The sequence below is a fragment of the Adiantum capillus-veneris genome, chromosome 7 (genome assembly GCF_014529385.1).
Source record: "Adiantum capillus-veneris isolate H3 chromosome 7, ASM1452938v2, whole genome shotgun sequence".
NCBI classification, from domain to species: Eukaryota; Viridiplantae; Streptophyta; class Polypodiopsida; order Polypodiales; family Pteridaceae; genus Adiantum; species Adiantum capillus-veneris.
Genome location: NC_140937.1, coordinates 82119277 through 82140654, shown reverse-complemented (window position 1 = coordinate 82140654; position 21378 = coordinate 82119277). Strand labels below are relative to the sequence as shown.

Below are 21378 nucleotides of genomic sequence, written 5' to 3'. Positions count from 1 at the left end.
CCAATCTACCCAATGGGCTCTAGTAAGTCTGGTCTCTGCTGCTCTTCTGAGTGAGAATGCAGGTCCGCTAAAAACCACTCCAAGGTAAGTGTAAGCGTCTATGTACTCCACAGTCTCGTGGCCGTATGTGAATTTAGGTGCTGACCTCCTGATCCACTGTGGGGTGGTATTAAACACCATAACCTTGGTTTTACCCAGGTTGACAGACAAACCACTTTCGTGGGCAAACGTATGCAAAGCATCCAATTGACGTTGCATTCCTTCTGGGGATTCGGAGATCAACACTATGCCATCAGCATATAACAAAAGTGGAATCCATGTCCCTGCCAACTGAGCACCTTTATCCCCATCGCTGTCAATGTAGTCAGAAACCTCATCCACATACATACCGAAAAGAGTAGGAGAGAGCGGGCAGCCCTGCTTCACCCCAATAGTGGAGTAAACCGGTGTAGAAAGTCCCTCCGGGGTGCATACATGCCCTACTACTAATCTGTGCAATGCCATGATCCCCCAAATGAGTTCTGTGGGTACTCCCATTTCCTGTAGTCTACGCATCAGTCTAGCTCTGGGTACCGTGTCGAAAGCTTTGCGGAAGTCCACAAAGCTACAATAGATCCGTCTCCCATGAGATCTGCCTTCTTCGATGATGGCCCTAAGTGTTAGGATATGGTCAAGAGTAGAGAAGCCTCTCCTGAATCCTACCTGCCCAGTTGCACGTTTCCCTTCCCTCTCTGCCCATCTACTCAGCTGTTGCTCCAGAATGAATGCATACAACCGTGCCAGTGTGTGCCCAATCATAATAGTGCGGTAATTCCCAGGCTCCATGGGTCTCCTGATTTGAAGATAGGTACGATCGTAGATAGGCTCCAAGAGTCTGGTAGGCCCTCACACATGGCCCGGTTAAACATAACTGCTAGAAGCTCTGCTAGTAGGTCTTTGGCATGCATGAAATGCTCAACGACTAGGCCATCATGATCATATGCTCTCCCAGTCTTCATCCTGTCAATAGCTTTCTTCACCATCTCAACGGTGAAAAAGACACATGCGTGTGGGCATGGATCAGGGGGGTTGGGGAGGGCCGGCTGTCCGAGTACTGTGTACAAAGATGATGCGTACTAACCCCAGGTCTCTGTGGAGGAAATAGCGGGGGGGGGGGGGACTGCTCATGGAAGAGCCGCCACGCCTCACGCGAGTCCTGACTCAAGAATAGCTGATATAGATCCTGCTCGAGTCGAGCCCAAAAAGCCCTCTTCTTCCGCCGCACCAGCCGTCGGAAGTCAATCTGTGACTGTCTGTGAGTGACGTCCCCCAACAGCACCTCCCTCTGATGTCTGGCTCTAGTCTGGCGGCACTCCTCATCGTACCAGTTGTTCTGAGGCATGCTCCCAGATCGACGGCTCTACTCAGGCTGGGTGTGTGGGTATGCTTCTGCTGCTGCCTCATGTAATGTCTGTGTCAGTATAGTAGTTAGCTCTTCCAAAGGTCCTCAGTACATAGGCGTCTGTATATTCCGTCCATATATACAGACTCCGTCTCCCGTGTGAATGTGTAGCGAGTAGGGGCTGCTACTCGTGGCCTGTGTACTACACTGAACTGGAAGGAGATGGTCATCGACACCAGAGCATGATCCACTGCCACCCTGATCGGTCTGGGTTCAACTGTGAGATCCTGGATACTAGAGATGAGATTCGGCTGTGCCATGACATAGTCTACTGTGCTGGCTCCATGTCTGTGTGGGAAGCATGTAAAACCTCCCGAAGCAGGAAATCTCTATAGGCCGTTCAAGATGGCCAATCCATGTGCAGTGCCCATGTCTATCAGGTGTCGCCCATACTCAGTACATTCCACATCGTGTGATAGTCTGGAAAGGCCCGTCTCTACAACATCTAGCTCTCTTAGCATCTCCTCTGAAGTATCATAAAACACTGCCTGGTGATGGGCAGTCCTAGCATTGAAGTCCCCTAGGATGATAATGTCACCGTCCCTAGAGAACTCCCATATGTCATCATCCAAAATAGAGAAAGGGGACTGTCCTTTGGGTGATGCATAAACTGATGTACTCGGGGGAAAGTTGTAACACACTTGGACACTCCAAGTCAAGAATCAACCGCGACAGCACCAAATAACCACTTCAAAACAATTCACAGATCACAATAGATTTGCACTGGCCCGGCGGAGTTCCGTGCCTAGAGATATTGGCCCCAAAGACTGGCGCCCCTTTCGGTATTTCTTTTTATATTAATCAGATCAAAGTACAAGAGAGTGGCTAGGGTTTCACTCTCAGACTCTGCATCCAGATGCTCTGAGAAGTGAAGCCCTCACCACTTATTTAAAGATACAAGGGATGCCCAAAAGCAGAGCCCCAAAAGATTTTAAAATAAAAAGCATCAATTCTCTCTCTTTCTTAGAGAGTCTTTTCTCTTTTTTTTATTAAAAAAAAAACCAAATTTTACGTCGCTCATCATTTTCAAAAAAAAGCCTCCGCGATTTCCAGAAATCAGGGTTTCTGGCAGAAATTAGGGTTTGCAGGAATTTTAGGGTTTCTGCTGTCCGCCACGTCATCACTTTGTGACATACCCCCCTCTTGAAATCATTGTAATCGACCGCGATTACGCCTGCAAAACCGACAAAAGCCATAAAAAGTCTTAGCAGACACTGACTGTTAGTACCTACGTACTAGGAACACACATCTAGCACATGTACGAAATCGACAGTCACATCACACGACATCACAGGACATCACCAGACATCACAGGACATCACATGACATTCAACATTCATTCGGATCTTAGACCATGATTTATCGGCAATGTAGCTAGCAATCACATCTAGGTCCAATCGGGACCTCATCGATGTCCGATTGACTAACCCCTATTGCAACCATGTCTATTCGAGATCAATCAGACCAAAATGTTGCAGTCATTTCGTCTATCAGTTCGTGCACTCACAAGAAGTCAAGAACAAATCAGTATCATAATCAGGAATTCCATTTCATAAAGTCATCCAGCAAAATACTGTCAGCTCTCAGTATCCCTGAAGCTCAAAGAGACATCAGTGACTTTAGTATCAAAATCGAGGCATCTGTTGACAAAGAAGCGGAGTAACTCCCCTCTTGTGCATCCCACTACACCAGATCTTCGGCCAAGCTGAGTTTCTGGGTTCCGTTTGGAGTAGACTATGCTAAACCAAAACATCGAGGTAAAGTTTCACAATCCGAGGAGTATCTGCTAGGTCCTCCTCCTCCATCCACTTCGCATCAAATGCAAGAAAGTTCTTGAACTAAACCAAGAACCGCCTTCGGACTTTACCTTTCTTCGTATCATTATGTGCCAAAATCTGTTCAGGAACAAGGATCTCCTCGTTTTCTTCCACTGCGGGTTGCTCATCAGGCTCCCCATCATCGGGCACATCACCCTTAACAGGGTTCAAGAGACTCACATGCAATGCATTGTGAATCCTCCAAGTATCTGGCAGTTTCAATCGGAAGGAGACATCATTTATCTTTTCAGTAATCTGGAAAGGTCCGTAGTATCACATACTAAGCTTTGGAAAAAGCCTCTCCTTTCCCTTTTTCTTTCTTAGGCGTGCCTTCTCAAAAGTAAGAGCACCCAATCATCCTCCTTCAATTTCATGTCGCGACGATGGCGATCCGCTGCCTTTTTCTATCGTTCTTGAGACTTCTGCAAAGTCTCGCGAACCTTGGCAAAAGCCGTATCCAGATCTCGCGTATATTCATCCGCTTCAAAGATCTTATCTTTCGTGCTCAGGAAGGGTGGAACCTTCGCAGCACCTTCAACAATCTCACATGGCGTCTTCCCCGTCGAAGAGTGTATCGTGTTACTATAGGCAAATTCCACCAAAGGTAAGTTCTTTTCCCATTGAGTCTTCTGATCCGAGATACAAAACTTCAATAAATCTAAAATCACTGAATTGGCAATCTCAGATTGCCCGTCAGTCTACAAGTGGAACGATAACGAGAACTGCAACTGCGTGCCAATGTTCTCTCAAATTGCCTTCCAAAACAAACTCATAAATCTGGGGTCTCTGTCGGAGACAATCGTCTCATACGTGCCATGTAATCGGAAAATCATCGTGATCATTCTGTGTTCTTGGGAGATCAAAAATGAAATCCATTGCAATACTTTCCCAAGGGTGGGTGGGTATGGGTAAAGGCGTTAACAATCCCTTTGCCTTATGCCTGTCAAACTTGACCTTCTGGCATACCAAGCAACTGCGCACAAAATCTTCCACATCCTTCTTGAGTCTCCGCCAAAAGAAATATCTCTCTACCCCTTTCATGGTGGTAGCAATGCCGCGGTGACCCGTAAAAGGTGGACAGTGGCATTCAGTCATAACCTTTTCCCTCAACGGCTGTGTAACGCACAACATAGTCTTTTTCATCAAGTAGCCTTCCCGAAGGGAGTATCCAGCTATTGTCTCCCCATCCCGTATCCGTGTGAAAATATCTGCAAAATTTGTATCTGTGGCATACTGATCGACCATATCCTCAAAGCTCCTATGATGTATCGTGGAAATAGCCAGAACCAACGGTTTCCGAGACAAAGCATCTGCCACCACATTCTTCTGTCCCTGCATATGGACAATCTGGAAGTGGAACTGTGACAAGATGTTCGCCCACCGCATCTGCTTTTCCGAAAGCTGCTTCTGTGACAAGAAGTAGCGCAAACTCTGCTGGTCTGTAAAGACAGTAAAATCCGCTCCGAGTAGGTAATGCCGCCACTGAGTAAGAGCATGGATAACCGCCAAAAGCTCTTTCTCATAGATCTGTGCTGTCATCTCCGGCCTAGAGAACAAACGGCTCTCGTAAGCTATGACATGGCCTTCTGGCATCAAGACCGCACCCAGACTACGACCACAAGCATCACAATATATTTCAAACGACTTCTACAAGTCCGGCAAAGTCAAAATAGGTCCCGTAGTCAATTTCTCTTTCAATGTCCGAAAGGCAGTCACCTCTGTGGGTCCCCACGAAAAAGGTACTCCATTCTCAGTCAAGGTATGCAAAGGGGAAGCAACCTCTGCAAACTTTCGTATGAACCCCCTGTAGTACGAACACAGTCCCAAGAAGCTTCTAACTTCATGGACATTCCTCAAATCGGGCCAATCACGGATAGTCTCTATCTTGGCCGAGTCCATTTGCACTCCTGCTGCTGACACAATGTGTCCCAAAAAGTGTATCTTTGGTAGGAAAAATTCACTTTTCTTTGCATTAATCACTAACGTGTGATCTTGTAATGCCTGAAAGACTTGAAGCAAATGATCTCTGTGTTCGGCCTCATTCTTGGAGAAAACAATGATGTCGTCAAAGAAAGTGCCAACAAATAGCCTGTACTCTCGAAAAAATCATGTCCATCATCCGGTTAAATGTCGCAGGAGCATTGGTTAAGCCAAAAGGCATCACCAAAAACTCAAATAACCCAAAAGTTGTCCGAAAAGCTGTCTTGTAGACGTCTCCTGGCACTATCCTGATCTGATGATATCCACTCTTCAAGTCAATCCTGCTAAAGCACGAGGATCCCTGTAACCTGTCGAGTATATCATCGATCCTAGGAATCGGAAATCTGTTCTTGATGGTGATTTGTTGAGAGCTCTATAATCGATGCACATTCTCCAAGATCCGTCTTTCTTCGAGCAATACGGTGAAGTACTAGGCTGGACAAGACCCTTTTCCAAGAGGTCTTTCACTGGGTTCATAATCTTTTCATTCTGTACTCGGCTCACACGATAAGGTGGCCAATTCGGTGGCGTGCTTCCAGGTATCAGATCAATGGTTTCATCTTCAGGCCCTCTGAAAAGCAATCGGCATGAGTGTGGAGAAAAATCTTGGCGTTCTTTTGATCAGGTCAAAACATATTCAACCTTTATCCAACGTTCAGTTCTCTCCCAAAAGAATGAGTAAGAAACTGAAGTTTATCAAGTACAATCTCTAAGCCCTTCATTTATCAAAGTCGCTTTCTCGGCCCGGTAGTCAACCACGGCGTAGTTCTTGTGGTACCAAGGGATCCTGAGTAGAACGTCACTCGCGTGCCCTGAACACCCCTGTCATTGCAAACAAAGTTTGCCAATGCTCGGTGTAATGGCAACATCCCATCCGGATGCTAGTCGAACTACCTCTGCCTGTGGCGTCAGTCTGTCGGGCATAAACCAAATCGAGCCGCCAATTCCAAGTGAAAAGAAGTTGGCCTTGGCTCCTTCAAAAGAGCTTCCTGATCCTTCACTTTGCCCCAAAAGCGGCAAAGTTTGTACTTTCATTCATTAGATTCGGTACAGGTCCCATGCCATGTGGTACCAGTTCTGCTTTTCTATCTGCCTTTTCTGCCACATTTCTCAGCTGCTCTCGAACTCTCAGGCTTGTCGTCGTCTTTATCATTCTGTTCTTTCTGTGCCTTATTAGGGCACTTCGCGGAGATATGTCCCTGTTCCCCGCATCCGAAGCACTTCCCCTCTCCGATGAAGCGAGCTCTCTCCTCAGGAGTAAGCTTGGGTCATGCATCATTTTTCTCTTGGTTGCTCTTTTTTCTTTCTACTTTCATTCCCAGAAGTCTGTTCGGCTCGTTGTGTCATAGCCTCATCTGTGGGGTAGGTCAAACTGCCAAAGTGAATGGCAAAGCCTCGCATCGCATGACTCATCAACTCCTGAATAGAAGTTGACTTCTCTTTCAAGCAATGATCTCAGATCTCTGTAGGTAGACCCAAGGTAAACCGCTCAATCTGTTCTCTGAACGAGATCTTCTTGAATGAAGAGGCGGGTAGAAAAGAGCTCCAGAATCTTTCACAATAAGCATTGATTGTATCTTTCTTGGTCATCCGAAGATGGTTCCAAGCAGCTCGTATATCTCGCTCAAACTCTTGAGTCAACCACGAAGAAATAAAAAGCCTCTTAAATTTCAGCCATTTAACTGGCGCAGTCTTGTTTAAAAGAAGCGTGGACCACCAAGTACGAGCATTCCCCTTAAAGTAAGAGGCAGCTCTCCAAATCTTGGAGTGCTCTGAATAGCGTCCTCCCGCGAAAGCGATGTCAAACTGCTGTATAAAAGACAAAGCCTTCGAAGCATCTGAGTATCCTGAAAAAGTATCAAACTTGATCGAGTGGCCACCTTCCTTAAACTCTCGGACTTTCTTGCTTTTATCTTCGAGAAGTCATACTGGTTGGCTTTGTAAAAATTCTTCTTGTTCGCATAAAACTTTCCGTCATCGGAATCTGAGCTGTCTATAGACGAGTCCTCAATAGAACTGTCAGTCTCTGAGCGAGATGTAGCCTTCTTTGCCTTTTTCTTGCCCTTTCCGAAGCTTTGTGTCATGCTTCGCTTTTTGCTTTTTTTGTCTTCTTCGCTCTAATCCGAGGAGCTAGAAGAACTGTCAGAAGAAGAAGAAGAAGAACTGGGTAATCCCTCAAATCGAACACGCTTCTTCCGTTTCTTTGCCTTGTCAAATGTCGACCGACGACCCAAATATCTCGGGAAGTCAGTGCCTTTCTTCTGCTTTTTGCCGTGCTTTTTGCCTTTCGTTTGCGCGTCAAAAAGCTAAGCAATCCGTGCATCAACCACATTCTCCAATTCCTTCTCCGTATATTTTCTTGGAGGCAGAAGGTTTCTTGAGAGCGGGTTTCGGGAGTGGTGTTGTGGTTCTCTGCCACTCCGTCTGTACCTCTTCCAAAGAGGTCTGGTTCATATATTTTGCCATCTTCGGGTCCTTGGCAAAATTGAGCATCATCTTTGTTGCATCGCCGATCAACTGGCGACGCTCCATCTCTCGCCGCTCCGCCTAAGTAGGCCAAGGCGGGCCATACTCTCTGCCGAAATCTTCGTTGTGATCCAAGCCCGCATGTCCAAATGCAGAGGGAGTCGATTGATCATTGCCTGAAGCCATAGGTGCCGCGGAAAAAAAATTCGGGGATCGGATTTCTCGTAAAAGAGAAATCGGCCGTGCTCTGATACCACTGTAACAGACTTGGACACTCCAAGTCAAGAATCAACCGCGACAGCACCAAATAACCACTTCAAAACAATTCACAGATCACAATAGATTTGCACTGGCCCGGCGGAGTTCCGTGCCTAGAGATATTGGCCCCAAAGACTGGCGCCCCTCTCGGTATTTCTTTTTATATTAATCACATCAAAGTACAAGAGAGTGGCTAGGATTTCACTCTCAGACTCCGCGTCCAGATGCTCTGAGAAGTGAAGCCCTCACCACTTATTTAAAGATACAAGGGATGCCCAAAAGCAGAGCCCCAAAAGCTTTTAAAATAAAAAGCATCAGTTCTCTCTCTTTCTTAGAGAGTCTTTTCTCTTTTTTTTATTTTAAAAAAAAAAGCAAAATTCGCGTCACTCATCATTTTCAAAAAAAAAAAAACTTTTTTTTTTTCAACCTCCGCGATTTCCGGAAATCAGGGTTTCTGGCAGAAATTAGGGTTTGCAGGAATTTTAGGGTTTCTAGCAGAAATTAAGGTTTCTGTTGTCCGCCACGTCATCACTTTGTGACAAAAGTAGCAAATAGCTAGATAGAGGTATCTGCCTGTCTCTGCTTTCAGTCTCACCCACATGTACCTAGCCTGCTCGTCCTTGTGGGCTATATGTATCAGTGGCTGCAGATCCTCTCTAAATAACACTGCCACTCCCCCCGAGCCCCGCCCTCTGTGCTCTGAGCGTGTCTCCTGTTTGTAGGCTCTCCCACCTGTATCCACTGATGTGAGGCATGGATTGCCCTGGGGCCTGGTGTGTCTCATAGTAAAAGATGATGTCTCTTCCAGTAAAGCTATCCTCAAAGGCACCCACATCAAGACGCATAGATCCATTGCAGTTCCAGGCAGCTACTTTAAGTGTGGTCCCATAAGTCTCGCACCGTCATGTGGAGCGTCGTTCTAGTATTACCACTTTTCCGTCTTGGTAAAAAGCGATCTTGCCTTTTTCCCTTGCCGCTCTAATCTCCGGCATTACTTCCTGCATATGAGCGATCTGCGAGAGGGTGAGATCATCCCCGAGAAAGATGCCAGTCTCTTTAAGAGTTGGTCTTTTCTTCAAGAATGACTTCTTTGCTTCCATGGAGGGAAAACGGAGGATGAGTGCTCTTTCTTTTGAGGTTTCTCCACTGCTTCCATTTTTCTTTATGTTGCCCACTCTCCATGCCCTTGTGTGTGTCGGCTCATGAATCCCCATCAGGGCTGTGAGTTCTTTTACTTCTTCGTCCACATTGCCTTTGTCTTTAAGACCGCAAAATTCTCACATGTAAAGCGCGCACCCTTCTCCTCTGCTCCTCCTCTAGTGTCTGATTAATGATGTTGTTGGGTGTGGGCGTGGGCGTTATCTCCTTGCCTTTTCCTTTCTTGGCCACCTTGATCCATTTCTCGGCTTCGTCCGCCTTCTGTTGAGTTTTGGTAAGAACATCCACCCAAGAAGTCGTCATTTCTTTATGCTGCTCTTCTCCTTCTTTGATGGCCCGTACTTGCTCCTTTATCGTGTTGATTTCTTCGATTACTAAGGGTTGCAGTTCGCCCTCTTCCAGTGTGTTTCTTGATCGTGTTTCGGCGAGCTCTTTCTTGAGTGACGCGATCTCTTCCTCTTGGGTCGTCACTCAGTCTTCCAGCGTGCTTATCTTGCTCTCTTGGATCAGCACGCATCCTTCGAGTATGTTTATTGTGCCCCAAAGGTTGCGGTTCATCTTGGTCATGATCTCTGTCATCTCCTCTTTGCATTTTTGAATGGCATCCTCTAGGGGGTCGGCTTTATCATTCATCTTCCTCATGCTTGATCGCCGTCCGCAAGGGAGTTAGGTGTACGTGTGCACCCACCCTAGCAACGGGCGCGGCAGCTGGGAGTCACTGGATGTACGTGTGCACCCACACTAGCAGCGATCGCGACGAGTGGTGGAGCGGGAGGCGGTGTGGCCAAGTGCCCTCAATATGCTCAGCTTTGTGTGTATGTGTGTGTGTCTCGAAAACAAAAGTGAAGGGGAGGGGGGAGGGGGGGTAAAGTATGGTAGAAATGAAATGAAACGTTATATTAAAGTCTTCAAAAGGCCATAATGACATATGAGGCCCGAAAGTTACAAAGTGGTGGGGGCGGGGGCGTGGTTCCAAAATAAATAAATAAAATAAAAATTAAAATTAAAAAAAAAAAGACTTCCTACGCGTAGAAGAAGAGAGGGAGACATCCTACATGTAAAAGAGGGGGGGAACCCTACGCGTAGAAGAAGGGGGGGGGGGGGGGGGGAGGCCATATGCCGGGAGCGGGGGAGCGGGGTGTGGCGCAGCTGCAGGCGGAGCGAGGGGGGGGGCCGAGGTTGCAGAGGCATCGCAGGGGGGGGCAGCACCGTGCGCAGCGTGCAGGTGCAGGTGCAGGCGCAGCCACAGCAGCACAGCGCGAGGGCAGGGCAGGGCAGCCGCGCGCGAGGGCAGAGCAGCAGCGAGCGAGCAGCAGCGCGAGAGCGAGCAGCAGTGCGAGGGCAGAGCAGCGAGCGCCAGAGAGAGAGAGAGAGAGAGAGAGAGAGAGAGAGAGAGAGAGAGAGAGAGACAAACACAGAGCGTGGCAAGCGTGGAACTCAAAGGCAGCACGTGCCGACGGGAAAGATCAACTGGAATGGACTTATAGCAACCAAAACAATCTACAGCACTCTTTTAGTACTTGAACAGCTAAAAGAGACTTAACACTTGACACACGAAGTGCCAAAGTTCCACTCCCACATGCACTCGCCCCTCAACTAGGCGCCCTTACGGTAATTCCTTATTATTCGGTTAAGCGTACAACTGCCATGAGAAGCACACTCATCCAGCTCTGAGTTCATGATGCTCTCCCTAGGCACTAATTTATAGACCCTTGGCCTCCTTTTACAGAGCTTCAAAAGCTTAAACTGATTTTAATAACTTCTCGAAAGCTCACAAAAATCAATGCTTTCATTGAATTGTCACCAAAAAAGCAACTCCACCAAGTCAACAATCAACACAATTCGTGCCTCATTTATAGGCTGTCAACTCTGCTTTGGTCTCTTCTTTCAAGCAGTCTCTGCTTCGGCTAATCCTCTCCCTCTTTCTGGTCCATAAGGTCATGCCATTTCACCACTCTATGACATACCCCCCCCCCCCCCCCCCCCCCCCCCCCCCCCTTCCCCCTTAAGAGGAGTAATCGCCCACAATTACATGTGCAAAACATATCCAATTCTTGATTAGACCCTTCAATCATGCAAACATGCCAATGACCATCTCTTCATAACAGTACTATCTTCAAACTTGCATCCACACAATCTGGTTTCACAATTAGTTCATACTACACATTTATATCCTACTCTATCCAATCATCTCATCCTTTTCATTACACTAGATCGATAACTTGCCGAGTCATCTCATCCTTTCGGAACTCTGGATGCACCAGGTTCACCATCCATCTAGTTATCTCATCCAAGCCGGAACTTTTGATGCTCCGAAGTTTGAAATTTTCAGAGTTAATGCTTCACGGGTCCAATACAATTCACAGATGCACAAATCACAAATGCATTTATTTGAACATGGATACATAAAGTTCATCTGCTGAAGAGCGAATAATAGTCCTAGACTCTTATCCAACCGTATAAAAAAAAACCAGTACAGCACTATTGCACCAGCTCGATCTGCACAAAGCAGGTCTGAAATGTCCATCCGCTGAGGGCGGGTTGTTCCCTTCACTCAAAGCGAGTCTTAAAGAATCCCATCAAGTCCAAACAAGTTCAAAGAGGTAAAACAGGTTTAGAAAGATGCCAGCCCGACCCAAATACGTTCAATCAAAATCAAACAAGTTCAGACAAGTTAAAAAAATACCCAAGCAGTATCCTCAAACAAAGTGTCCTTATAACAAACAATCAAAATCAAACAAGTTCAGACAAGTTAAAAAAATACCCAAGCAGTATCCTCAAACAAAGTGTCCTTATAACAAACAAAACGACATGTGCAATTAGATGAGCCCTTCGTCACTTTGACTCCGAGGGTGACTAGTTTTCCGTCCCCCTGTAGTGTGATGAGTCGTTGCCAAATGGCAATGTTAGCATTGTTCTGATGATGCCATGGCATGCCGAGCGATACATAACAATGTCTCAACTTCATATGTGGAAGTCCACTTTGCTGTGGTAACCTTGAATAGTAAACGAAAGAGCATACTTGTCACCGTGCGGTTGTATAGTAAAGTATACCGTCTCATACAAGAATATACAGTGTATTTCAAATTATATCATATGGTTTGGATAAATGGTGCGTTTAAAAAAAAAAAAAAACTCTTTTAATACCATTAACAACATCTACAAATTCCCTCATGACTTAGGGCTAAACCTAGGTCTAGGGAAGACAAAATAAGATAAAGCAACAAGGTTTGAGCACAATTTGCAGTTACTGTAAAATCAAAAATAATTGACAGACACAATCAACTCAACATCAAATTTTCCATCTTCAATCTACCAAACAAAACTCTTTCAAATATGAGAACAAGAATGATCAAGAGCTACACAACAAACCGAAATTCATAAAACAAATGATCAGGAAAAGGTAACAAAACTTGAAATAAGTTAATACCTCCTGCTCCATATCCTTTGCCAAAGCGTGAAGAAGACTGTTTCCATCAATAATCAGTGCAAGAGGGGGACTGTTCTCACCATGCAAGCCATTGGGCTCCTGAAGTTTGCCTCCATCTGCATGTAGGTGAGTTGTTGAGGCGGTGCTCAACATAGCGGTACTAGAGAGAGGACTTGATTGCGGACTCTCAAAATGCTTGCCGTTGCAACGCTGTACGGATATAGCCTTGAGGTTTTGAATCCCCTCCTTGGCTCTAAAGATTGCATCCCTGCATGCGCTTGCCGTATTTGCATTGATAATGATTTGTTCCATGTCATGTGTCAATAGGTTGCATGCAAACCCAATAGAAATTGCAGTTTCTTGCTTGTCCCCTGTCAGCACCCACACCTTCATGCCTGCTGCTCTTAGGGCAGCAATTGTCTCTGGCACTCCATCCTGCAGTTTATCCTCTACTCCAGTTGCACCTAGGAGAATAAGGTCCCTTTCCAAACTCTCTGCAACTTTGCGCAGTAAAACCACTCTGTTGTTTCCGAGAGCAGTGCTGGCATTTGAAAACTGACTCTCCCACTCATAATAATCAGCTTCTGACAAGTCTTTGAAAGCAATAACTAGAGTCCGGAGCCCTGTTTTGGCATACTCATCAAGATGAGATACTGTTGAAGTAAAAACGTTCGCACTGTGACGCTCTGCTGCAGAAGTTGCTGTAAATAGAGTGTGCTTTGTAACTAGATCCAAAACGGTTGTGTCAGCACCTTTCATGAACACTTTGATGGATCTATCAGGGCATCTAACAACAACAGACATCCGCTTACGCACACTGTCAAACTCATGAAATCCCAATAGATCATACCTGCATTTACAAAATGACAAAAATGAATAACCTCTTAAAGCATCTCTTTCCAATAAAATCTACAATAGAGGTGAAACAAGGTAACCCACCTTTGAACAACCCCTTGCACTCCAACTAACACATGCATAGAAGATCGCTCCAACAAAACATAGCCATACGATGCTGCTGCAGTAACAAGAGCTTGTTCATCTGGTGATTCAGCTTGGTAATCTATAAATATAGACTTTCCAGGGGATTGATCAGTGCCAGAATTATCGAAAGCTAATGAAGTTTCCTCCTCAACTTTGATTGGGACAACTGTATTACAAACAGCTAAAACAAGAAAAAAATCTTGCACTACTTTTTTCTCTAGGGACTCTACACCACTTTGGAGTAAATGTAGTAATTTCAAGTCCACTTTCACAAGCTGTTCTGGCATTGGCCCTGCTCCACCACCTGTAATATGCATTGAAAGATATTTGAAAAAGGCAAACAGGCATCTGAAAACAAAACTCTCTCCCTTTACATGGACTCACAACTGACGCAAACAATATCTCAAAGTTAAAGAAGTCATCCATCAACTCACTTCTCCTTATCTGATCTAATGAAGAATCTGAAGAGCTGAAATCCTTTACACCATCGACATAATTCACTCCATCTATGCTTGCTGTATAGAATTCCATTTTATTTTGAGTTAAGGTCCCTGTTTTATCCGAAAAGATGTATTTTATCTGGCCAAGATCCTCATTGATGTTCAATGCCCTGCACTCAAAACGGGTATCCGACCCACTGCAGTACATCTCTTTATCTCTACTCATAAAAGATGATTGTCCTAGTCGAACGAGCTCCATAGATATGTACAAGGATATTGGTATCATGACCTGAAACATAATCACAAAGCTCAAGAACGCAAAGACTGCCTCTCCGACAACGTTGTAAAACTCCACATCTTCACCGGTGGATATATCTGTTTTCCCATAATAGGGCAAAACATTGAGGATCTTTTGATGTTTGCCCACCCATATCCCCATTCCCAAGCCACCCACCAGACAAATCAAGAGCAAAAAAAAGGCCAGCCACATTGTTGCACTATTCATCCGCGACTCGAGCTTACTCCTCTTTGATTGTGCTCCTGCACTGTTCTTCATCACTTTGGTGTCCTTACCTGCATAAACCACAACCCCTACTATCCAGGCAGTGTTCTTAAGTTCACATCCTCTGAGAATAACATTTGAAGGTCCTAGGGAAAATTTCCCACTGTCCAGTTCCAGAAACGCAGTGAACTCATAAATATTCCGAGTTGGGGGTTCACACACTACACACCCTGACAAAGGATGAATATCAGGCTGTTTTACTTGTGTCTCCTGCCTAGCATACCTGGTCTTCAGATTAGACTCCCCATCAAGATTAAGAGTCTGGATGTAGGCAACCCCAGTTGGATCACTAGTTCCCAGTAAGACCATGTCACAAGGAACAGGAGTGTTTGCATCGACCTTGACCACTTCCCCAACTTCAATCTGCTTCCATTTTTTGGGTCTGAACTCCCCTTGAGTGAAAACCTGTGCCAGCCTGTTATTCTCAATAACGTCCGATCTATGTCTTCCCCAGTCTTCATATCCATCCTTAATTGCCGTGACCACTAACACGAATAGTAGCGGAAAAAGAGATGCTGTTCTACCAAAAACAGCAAGCTGAGGAATCTGGTTGAGAATCACTATGGCCAGAAAATATATATATGCAACCCTGCGAAATTGCTCAAACAGATTCTTTGGAAGAAAGGTCAACCATGTGTATTTGCTGGTTCTCACCTTGTTACCAACAAGATCCCCACGATCGTTTGTTCTGAGCGGATTGTTGATAAATACTCTGCGAGGCTTACTTTTGTGTACTTCCTCATTTTGAAGAACACTGCATGATGCATCTGCAACAGGCAGGGCAGGCAAGGCCTGTAAGCCTTTGGACAAAAACTCGGTGTCCCATGGTTCAAGAAGCTCCACAGCAGGGTGTGCTACTTCAGGCCGAAATCGTTCAAGAGCAGGTACTGAAACATCAAGCTGTGACAAAGAATTGGATTTGGAGGCACGAGAGTGAGAAGATATGCGTCGCATAACCATCTCCTTCTCTGCTTCGCCCAAAGAAGCAACTGTAACTGACTCTGAAATAAAATCATCAGCAGCTGAAGGAGGACATCTATGCCCCACTGTTGCTGCAAGGGGATGACTGTTGTGTAGAGAATATGGTCTATCATCTAATGCAATAGGGAGTGCATTGATGCACAAGCAGCTAAAACCTCCATTAGCTGCTGGGGAAGCTGGTGAACTTGTCTGATGTGGACTGCTCAAAGAAGGAGCCCCAGATGCAAGCAGGTGCTGACCGATCAGTGACATTCTCAAAACAAACCAGCACAGATGGACAACCCCCGCATGAAATAGAGTATGTTCGACAGCAGCTTTTCAGAAAATTTTCACACTAATTCCTTCTTCTCTTCGGCTTCTGCTTCCTCTTCTGCCCTTTTTGGCCTAATAATCCTAAACGTCAAGCTTTGAGAGTCTGCTTGCAACCGTTTCTGTGCCATAATTTAGAATGCATTCTCCATAGTGGGGTCAATTGCAGGTTTCTCAAGGTCTTCAAATTCCGATGCGGTCGACACTGTAAACAGGGAGAGCGAAAGAAAGCGAGAGAGAAATATGCCTACACCTGACGACAGAAAACTGGAATTGAGAAATGCTTAAACCCTGAGATCTGCAAAGTTTAGGAACTTGCTGTCTACCAATTGCGTGCTACTTGTGAGACCGCTAGAGAAAGCAGGAAATGAGATGACGAGAAAAAAGGACGATGACGAATAGGGGAGCGGGTGGGGGCGAAAACGCAAAAGCAGATCTTGAGAGCTGAAAAGTTTGTGCAAACACCGACACTCTTCTCTTATGCAGAGAGCAATTGCTCAAACTCTGCACACAAAAAGGAAGCGTTGGCTATGGGCAAAGCAAGCTAAGAGACGCGCAACTGCAATTAATCGATCTAACCGCCCGGCAGGAGGGGGGGGGGCGGGAGGCGGGGGGCGACAGGAGACAAGTGAGAGAATACTTGGCAAGAACGGTCAGGAAACGCGAAAGCGATGCAGGTGATAGCGATGGAGTTCGGGACCTCACTGGCGATGGCGTTGATTTGATATCTGAATCCTGATGATGCCGCTGCGACTGCAGGGACCCAAAAATACTTAATGAAAATGAATGGGCAAAAACGACAAAAGCAAAATGCCCACGTTCGACCAACCTCTGGAAGTACACGATTCTACACATAACCAAGCAGATTATACCTATGTCTAGCAAGCTCGTTGCTCTTGTCTAGACTCATGTGCCCACCATGTTTTGATTCTTGAAACACCATCAACAATTCAATCCTAGATGAAAATAATCATGCTTGCTTTGTAGCTGTACGCAAACATCAAACCTCAATACTAAACATCAAACACCAAATTATAAACTCAAATCCAAGTGAAAACCATACATAAATACAGTCTTCCATGCCCATATCAACCTTCGAGCCTTCAAAAATTCCTTGAAATGTTTATGGCCTCCCAAAAGGGCCATGGCTATAGAGTATAGAGATGGATTTTCTTTTGGTTAATGAAAATAGGAGAAATACTTTTACTTTTTGTGTTATTTTTCGGGCTTGATCAAATTTAACTATGTTGGCAAAAAAAATGATTGGTCGAGTAGGGGGATCAGATTTTAAAATTTTCTTTTAATAGGACTTTTCACAAGATGCCCTTGAACTACTAGAAGCGCCTTCGTATTTTCAAATACCTTTTCCATAGGCACAACTAATTGACATAAAGTTTGCTAAAGGTAGTTTTGCCACATTTTTGTCATTGTGAATAGAGAGATAGAGATTATTACACTTCAATCTTGCGTTGCTATCTATTGTGTCATGTAAGTTCTATTAATGGTCACTTTGTGTGGGTATCTTTTTTGAATTCTACAATGGCAAATGTGTGCTTAAAATCTATTCCAATACCAGTGTGGTTACATCTATGGTTTGTAAATTTCTACAGTATTCTTGGCAATATAACTACTACAAAAATGCATGCAAAGATGGAGAAGATGAAGGAGAAACTCAAGAGCACACAAAATAGGAAGTAATATTATTGAGTGTGCTAATACAAAGATTAGGCTTGTCCTAAAATGATGGATTTATATACAAGCTTGTGAGGGGGACCTCTTAAAGCGGGAAAAAGGAGCCACATATCCCTCTACATGTGTTCATAAAATGGTAACAAATCCCCTCTTGGGCTATGTATAAATATGATCAGATACTACATACTAAACATCTAGCTTTGTTATGCATACATAAATTAGGCAACCTACTAATAGAGAGTGACATCAATAATTTATAATATCATGAAGCTAGAGTAACCTTTAAACATGTCTCCCTAGGAGTATTAGTAGGCTTGCAATCTTTAAGGTTGAATCTATGCAACAATGTCTCAATGTACTTTATCTGACACAAAGAGATAACAACCTATCACACTACTTAAGCTATATGCCCAAATATTATGCAAAAGCCCAAAATCTAACATTTCAAAAGAAGCAATCATATGGGCCTTTACAATTAGTAATAAGTCCATATAAGATCACCGACCTTATGGGTCTTCAAAATGAATAATAAAATATCTTTAAATACTTTTTGAGTTCCATATTAGAGTTTGGTTTCTTTTTGAGTTCCATATTAGAGTTTGGAAAAAAATTATATCCCACAATGTTGATTTCACAGAGTAAACTAGTTTCAATCGGAAAGCCTATTCTCGCCATAAAATGTTCATTTTTTGTGTGATTTGAGTAAGTTCAGCTGCATGGGTGTCATTGTGAACCTTGGGACTGAACATACTATAACTTTGGGTTGAGAGACGAGGAAGTTAGGCCCATCTTCATGAGACTTCATCCTCTCGTTTAGAGGGTGCATGTATGCTCTATCATGAAGCTTGTGACCTTCTCCATCATTTGCTTCGTTTCCATAGACTTTCTCACCTTCTACAATGGCGTGCGGAGTGATTTTTTCATACGTAGCTACTCTCTTGCATCAAGTCAAGGTATCTGAGAAGGAAGAAGAAGTCTCCAAAGGTATGCACATTGTAGTTTACCGTCATGTCTCTTTGCATGGCTATCTAATAAGCTCATAGAGATAAATAACTCTCTTGCATGCATTTTTTGCAAGATCTAACCCATGCAATTGGTATGCATGTTTATGTTTGTTCTTTTATTATGATTTCATGCTTTATTTATGATTAAATACATGTGCCAAATCTTTATGATTAAGATTTCAATCATGTTCTAGCCTGAAATTTTTACTTGTGTAGAGTAGTTCATCCACATTAAACTTTTAATATATCCTTTGATTAATTATCAATTTGCAAAGGATGTGCGTAATTTTGTTTAGTTTGATTTGTTGTCTCATGTCAATTTTGTGATTCCGCACAAACTTTAAGATAATTCAACATTTGTGTAGTTGTGTCTGCTTTTTGAACGTTTGAGAAGAGACTAGATTGATTACTTTTTTGAGTTCTTCAAATGAGACATTATTGGATTGCTATGAAACCTTGAAGGATTTTTTTTAAAACCGTGTTAAGCGATTTGTAAATTTCAAATCTTTTTTTTATCATGTAAAACCAAAAACTCATGTTGCATGCTCTTTTCCATGCACAAACCACATCTGCAATTCTCTTGCATTGGTATCAAAATTGTGCATCCAAGAACCATACCATGCTAAATCCTATTATTTTGTATCAAAACTCATGATTCTGCTTGCATGTTCATATTATTTTCTTGTCTTGGCATGCGGTGCTACTTGAGGATTACTAGACCATATGCTTGCAAATGCATAGTATTGTATCAAGGTTCACATTTTGTTATACAAAAATGTATAGTTAGATTATGAAAGCTATTAGTTTAGATTTGAGAATTTTGATTATGGTTATAAGATGGGTTTTCTCCTACCAATTTATGTTATGTATGCTCTAGAAGTACTTGAAGTACCTAGTAAGGTTATTTGGGAACAAATTTATGGTTATATTTGAAGATGATGATATTGACATAGAGTTTTGATAAGATCGTGATAGTTTACTAGTGATTGTTTGCAAGCTTTGGATTGGGGGGAGTTTGATATGATTGGATTGATATGCTGCAAGTTACAAATAATATGCTATTTCTTAGCTTAGATTGGTTGTTTAATATAATTGGCTTGTCATGGTCCAAGATTAGACATGTTAGATTGTTGATTTATTGGATTGAGCTTTGGATTAGAGGTTAATATGGTTGGATTGATATGGTGCAATTTGCTAAAGATATGCTATTGATTAGCTTGGATCGGTTGTTTGATATAGTTGGCTTGTTGCACTACAAAATTACACATGATAGATCATTGATTTGTGACTGATATGGTCAACTTGTTATGTTGTAAGTTGTAAACATCGAGCTATGGATTGATATTTATTGGTTCACTATATTTTTTAATCATTGTGGTAGTTGTGGCGGATAATGTATCGAGTTTAGTTTTGATTGGATAATATGGTTATGTTTTCATGCCACTAAATATGGATGATACAATGCTTAAGTTGATATTTACTACTCATTTTTAATGATCTTATTGTTGCTTTTCTCTTTGAGGTGGGTCCATGACTACCAGTCAATGATCTAGGGTATCATGTGACTGAATTAAAAAGACAATGATCACCATGATTGTGTTAGGTGTGAGATTTATTGCACCTTGTGTATGTGAGAATGTCCTCTTCTTATGTGGAAGCTTAGTCATATGTAGCCTATGTGTAGACCATGTGAAAACCGTCTATGTTTCTCATGTGGCTATCCTAGTCAGTCGGCTTGCTTGTGATGTCACCCAGATGTGTACACGATGCATAACTCAAAGCTAGAAATTGAGCTTGTGTATTCACTTTTTAATAATCTTGTGTTTGTATCAAGTTTATGCCTTAGTTAATGGCTTATGCATAGAGCCACTACCCTTACATAAGTCATTTGCATTAGATTACATGTTTAGTTAGGTTCATGTAATAAATCCCTAGCCTAACTCCCCTCCTCACTGCTGCAATTGAATCTTTTTTGGTTCAATTTGTGGTAATGACCATCTATGTGGAGTGATTAGAGCGATTCAGGGTCATTAATCAAGTCATCTCCTAGCCTTTTCTAAGGCTTTTTGCTTGATTTTTTGCAAAATAAAATGCCCCACGTTAATCTTTTGGTTGTGTGTTGTCCTTTGCTCTAGCCTTTATTAGAGCCCTTAAGCTATGAAAATAGAGCTGATTAGAGCCATTAATCCTAAATGTAATATTAGGTGTGTGTGTGTGTGTGTGTGTGCGTGCGCGTGCGCATGCACGCATTCAGTGTGGGACCATTTTTCACTTGAAAATTTTGGATTTTTAGCCAAAAACAAGTTGATAGCTTGAAGCCAAGCATGCTCTTTGGGTGGGATCAAAAGCTGCAAGACAACTCTATTTCCTAGAAGGTGATGGACGTGGTTGAAAACCACACAATACCTGTCATGGGAGACAACCCATCATCTATTTACACTATTGTGAAGCACACGTCACCGATTCTCTTGGTGCATAATTAGCCCGAGGTTGTGCCATCCCATGTGCATGAAGGGCTATTATGTGTTGCCCCACTTGCATGAAGTGTTGTCATGTGTTGCCCCACTTGCGTTGTTGCACCACTTCAGATGTCAGCCTTCCAGCCCGTGGTTCTTACACCACACGCGCAATATTGTTCATCTACAGCTTATGTTAATATAACATAATCCTATATAGAGAATGATGGGGTGGCGATTTGTGGTCTCTAGCCCATAATCACCACCCCCATCTGCCGATCTTCCAGGCCATGATTCTTACACCACACGCGCAATGTTGTTTATCTGCAACTTACGCTAATAGTCCTATATAGAGAATGATGGGGTGGTGATTTAGAATGAGGACTCAAGGGAGCAATTTGGA

The 21378-nt window shown here is 43.6% G+C and overlaps 1 protein-coding gene across 1 annotated transcript in view; it reads right to left on the bottom strand.

Moving 5' to 3' along the window:
- LOC147454121 (phospholipid-transporting ATPase 1-like) overlaps positions 1 to 16621 on the bottom strand; it is a 44533-nt gene extending 27912 nt beyond the window's left edge. The window contains exons 1-3 of the mRNA XM_086516127.1: positions 13966 to 16621; positions 13490 to 13835; positions 12551 to 13400 (exon numbers count right to left, since the gene is read on the bottom strand). Coding sequence (XP_086372253.1) covers positions 12551 to 13400; positions 13490 to 13835; positions 13966 to 15766 — 2997 coding nt within the window. The 5' untranslated portion in view covers positions 15767 to 16621. The remainder of the gene's footprint in view (positions 1 to 12550; positions 13401 to 13489; positions 13836 to 13965) is intronic.
- Positions 16622 to 21378: the final 4757 nt, after the last annotated feature.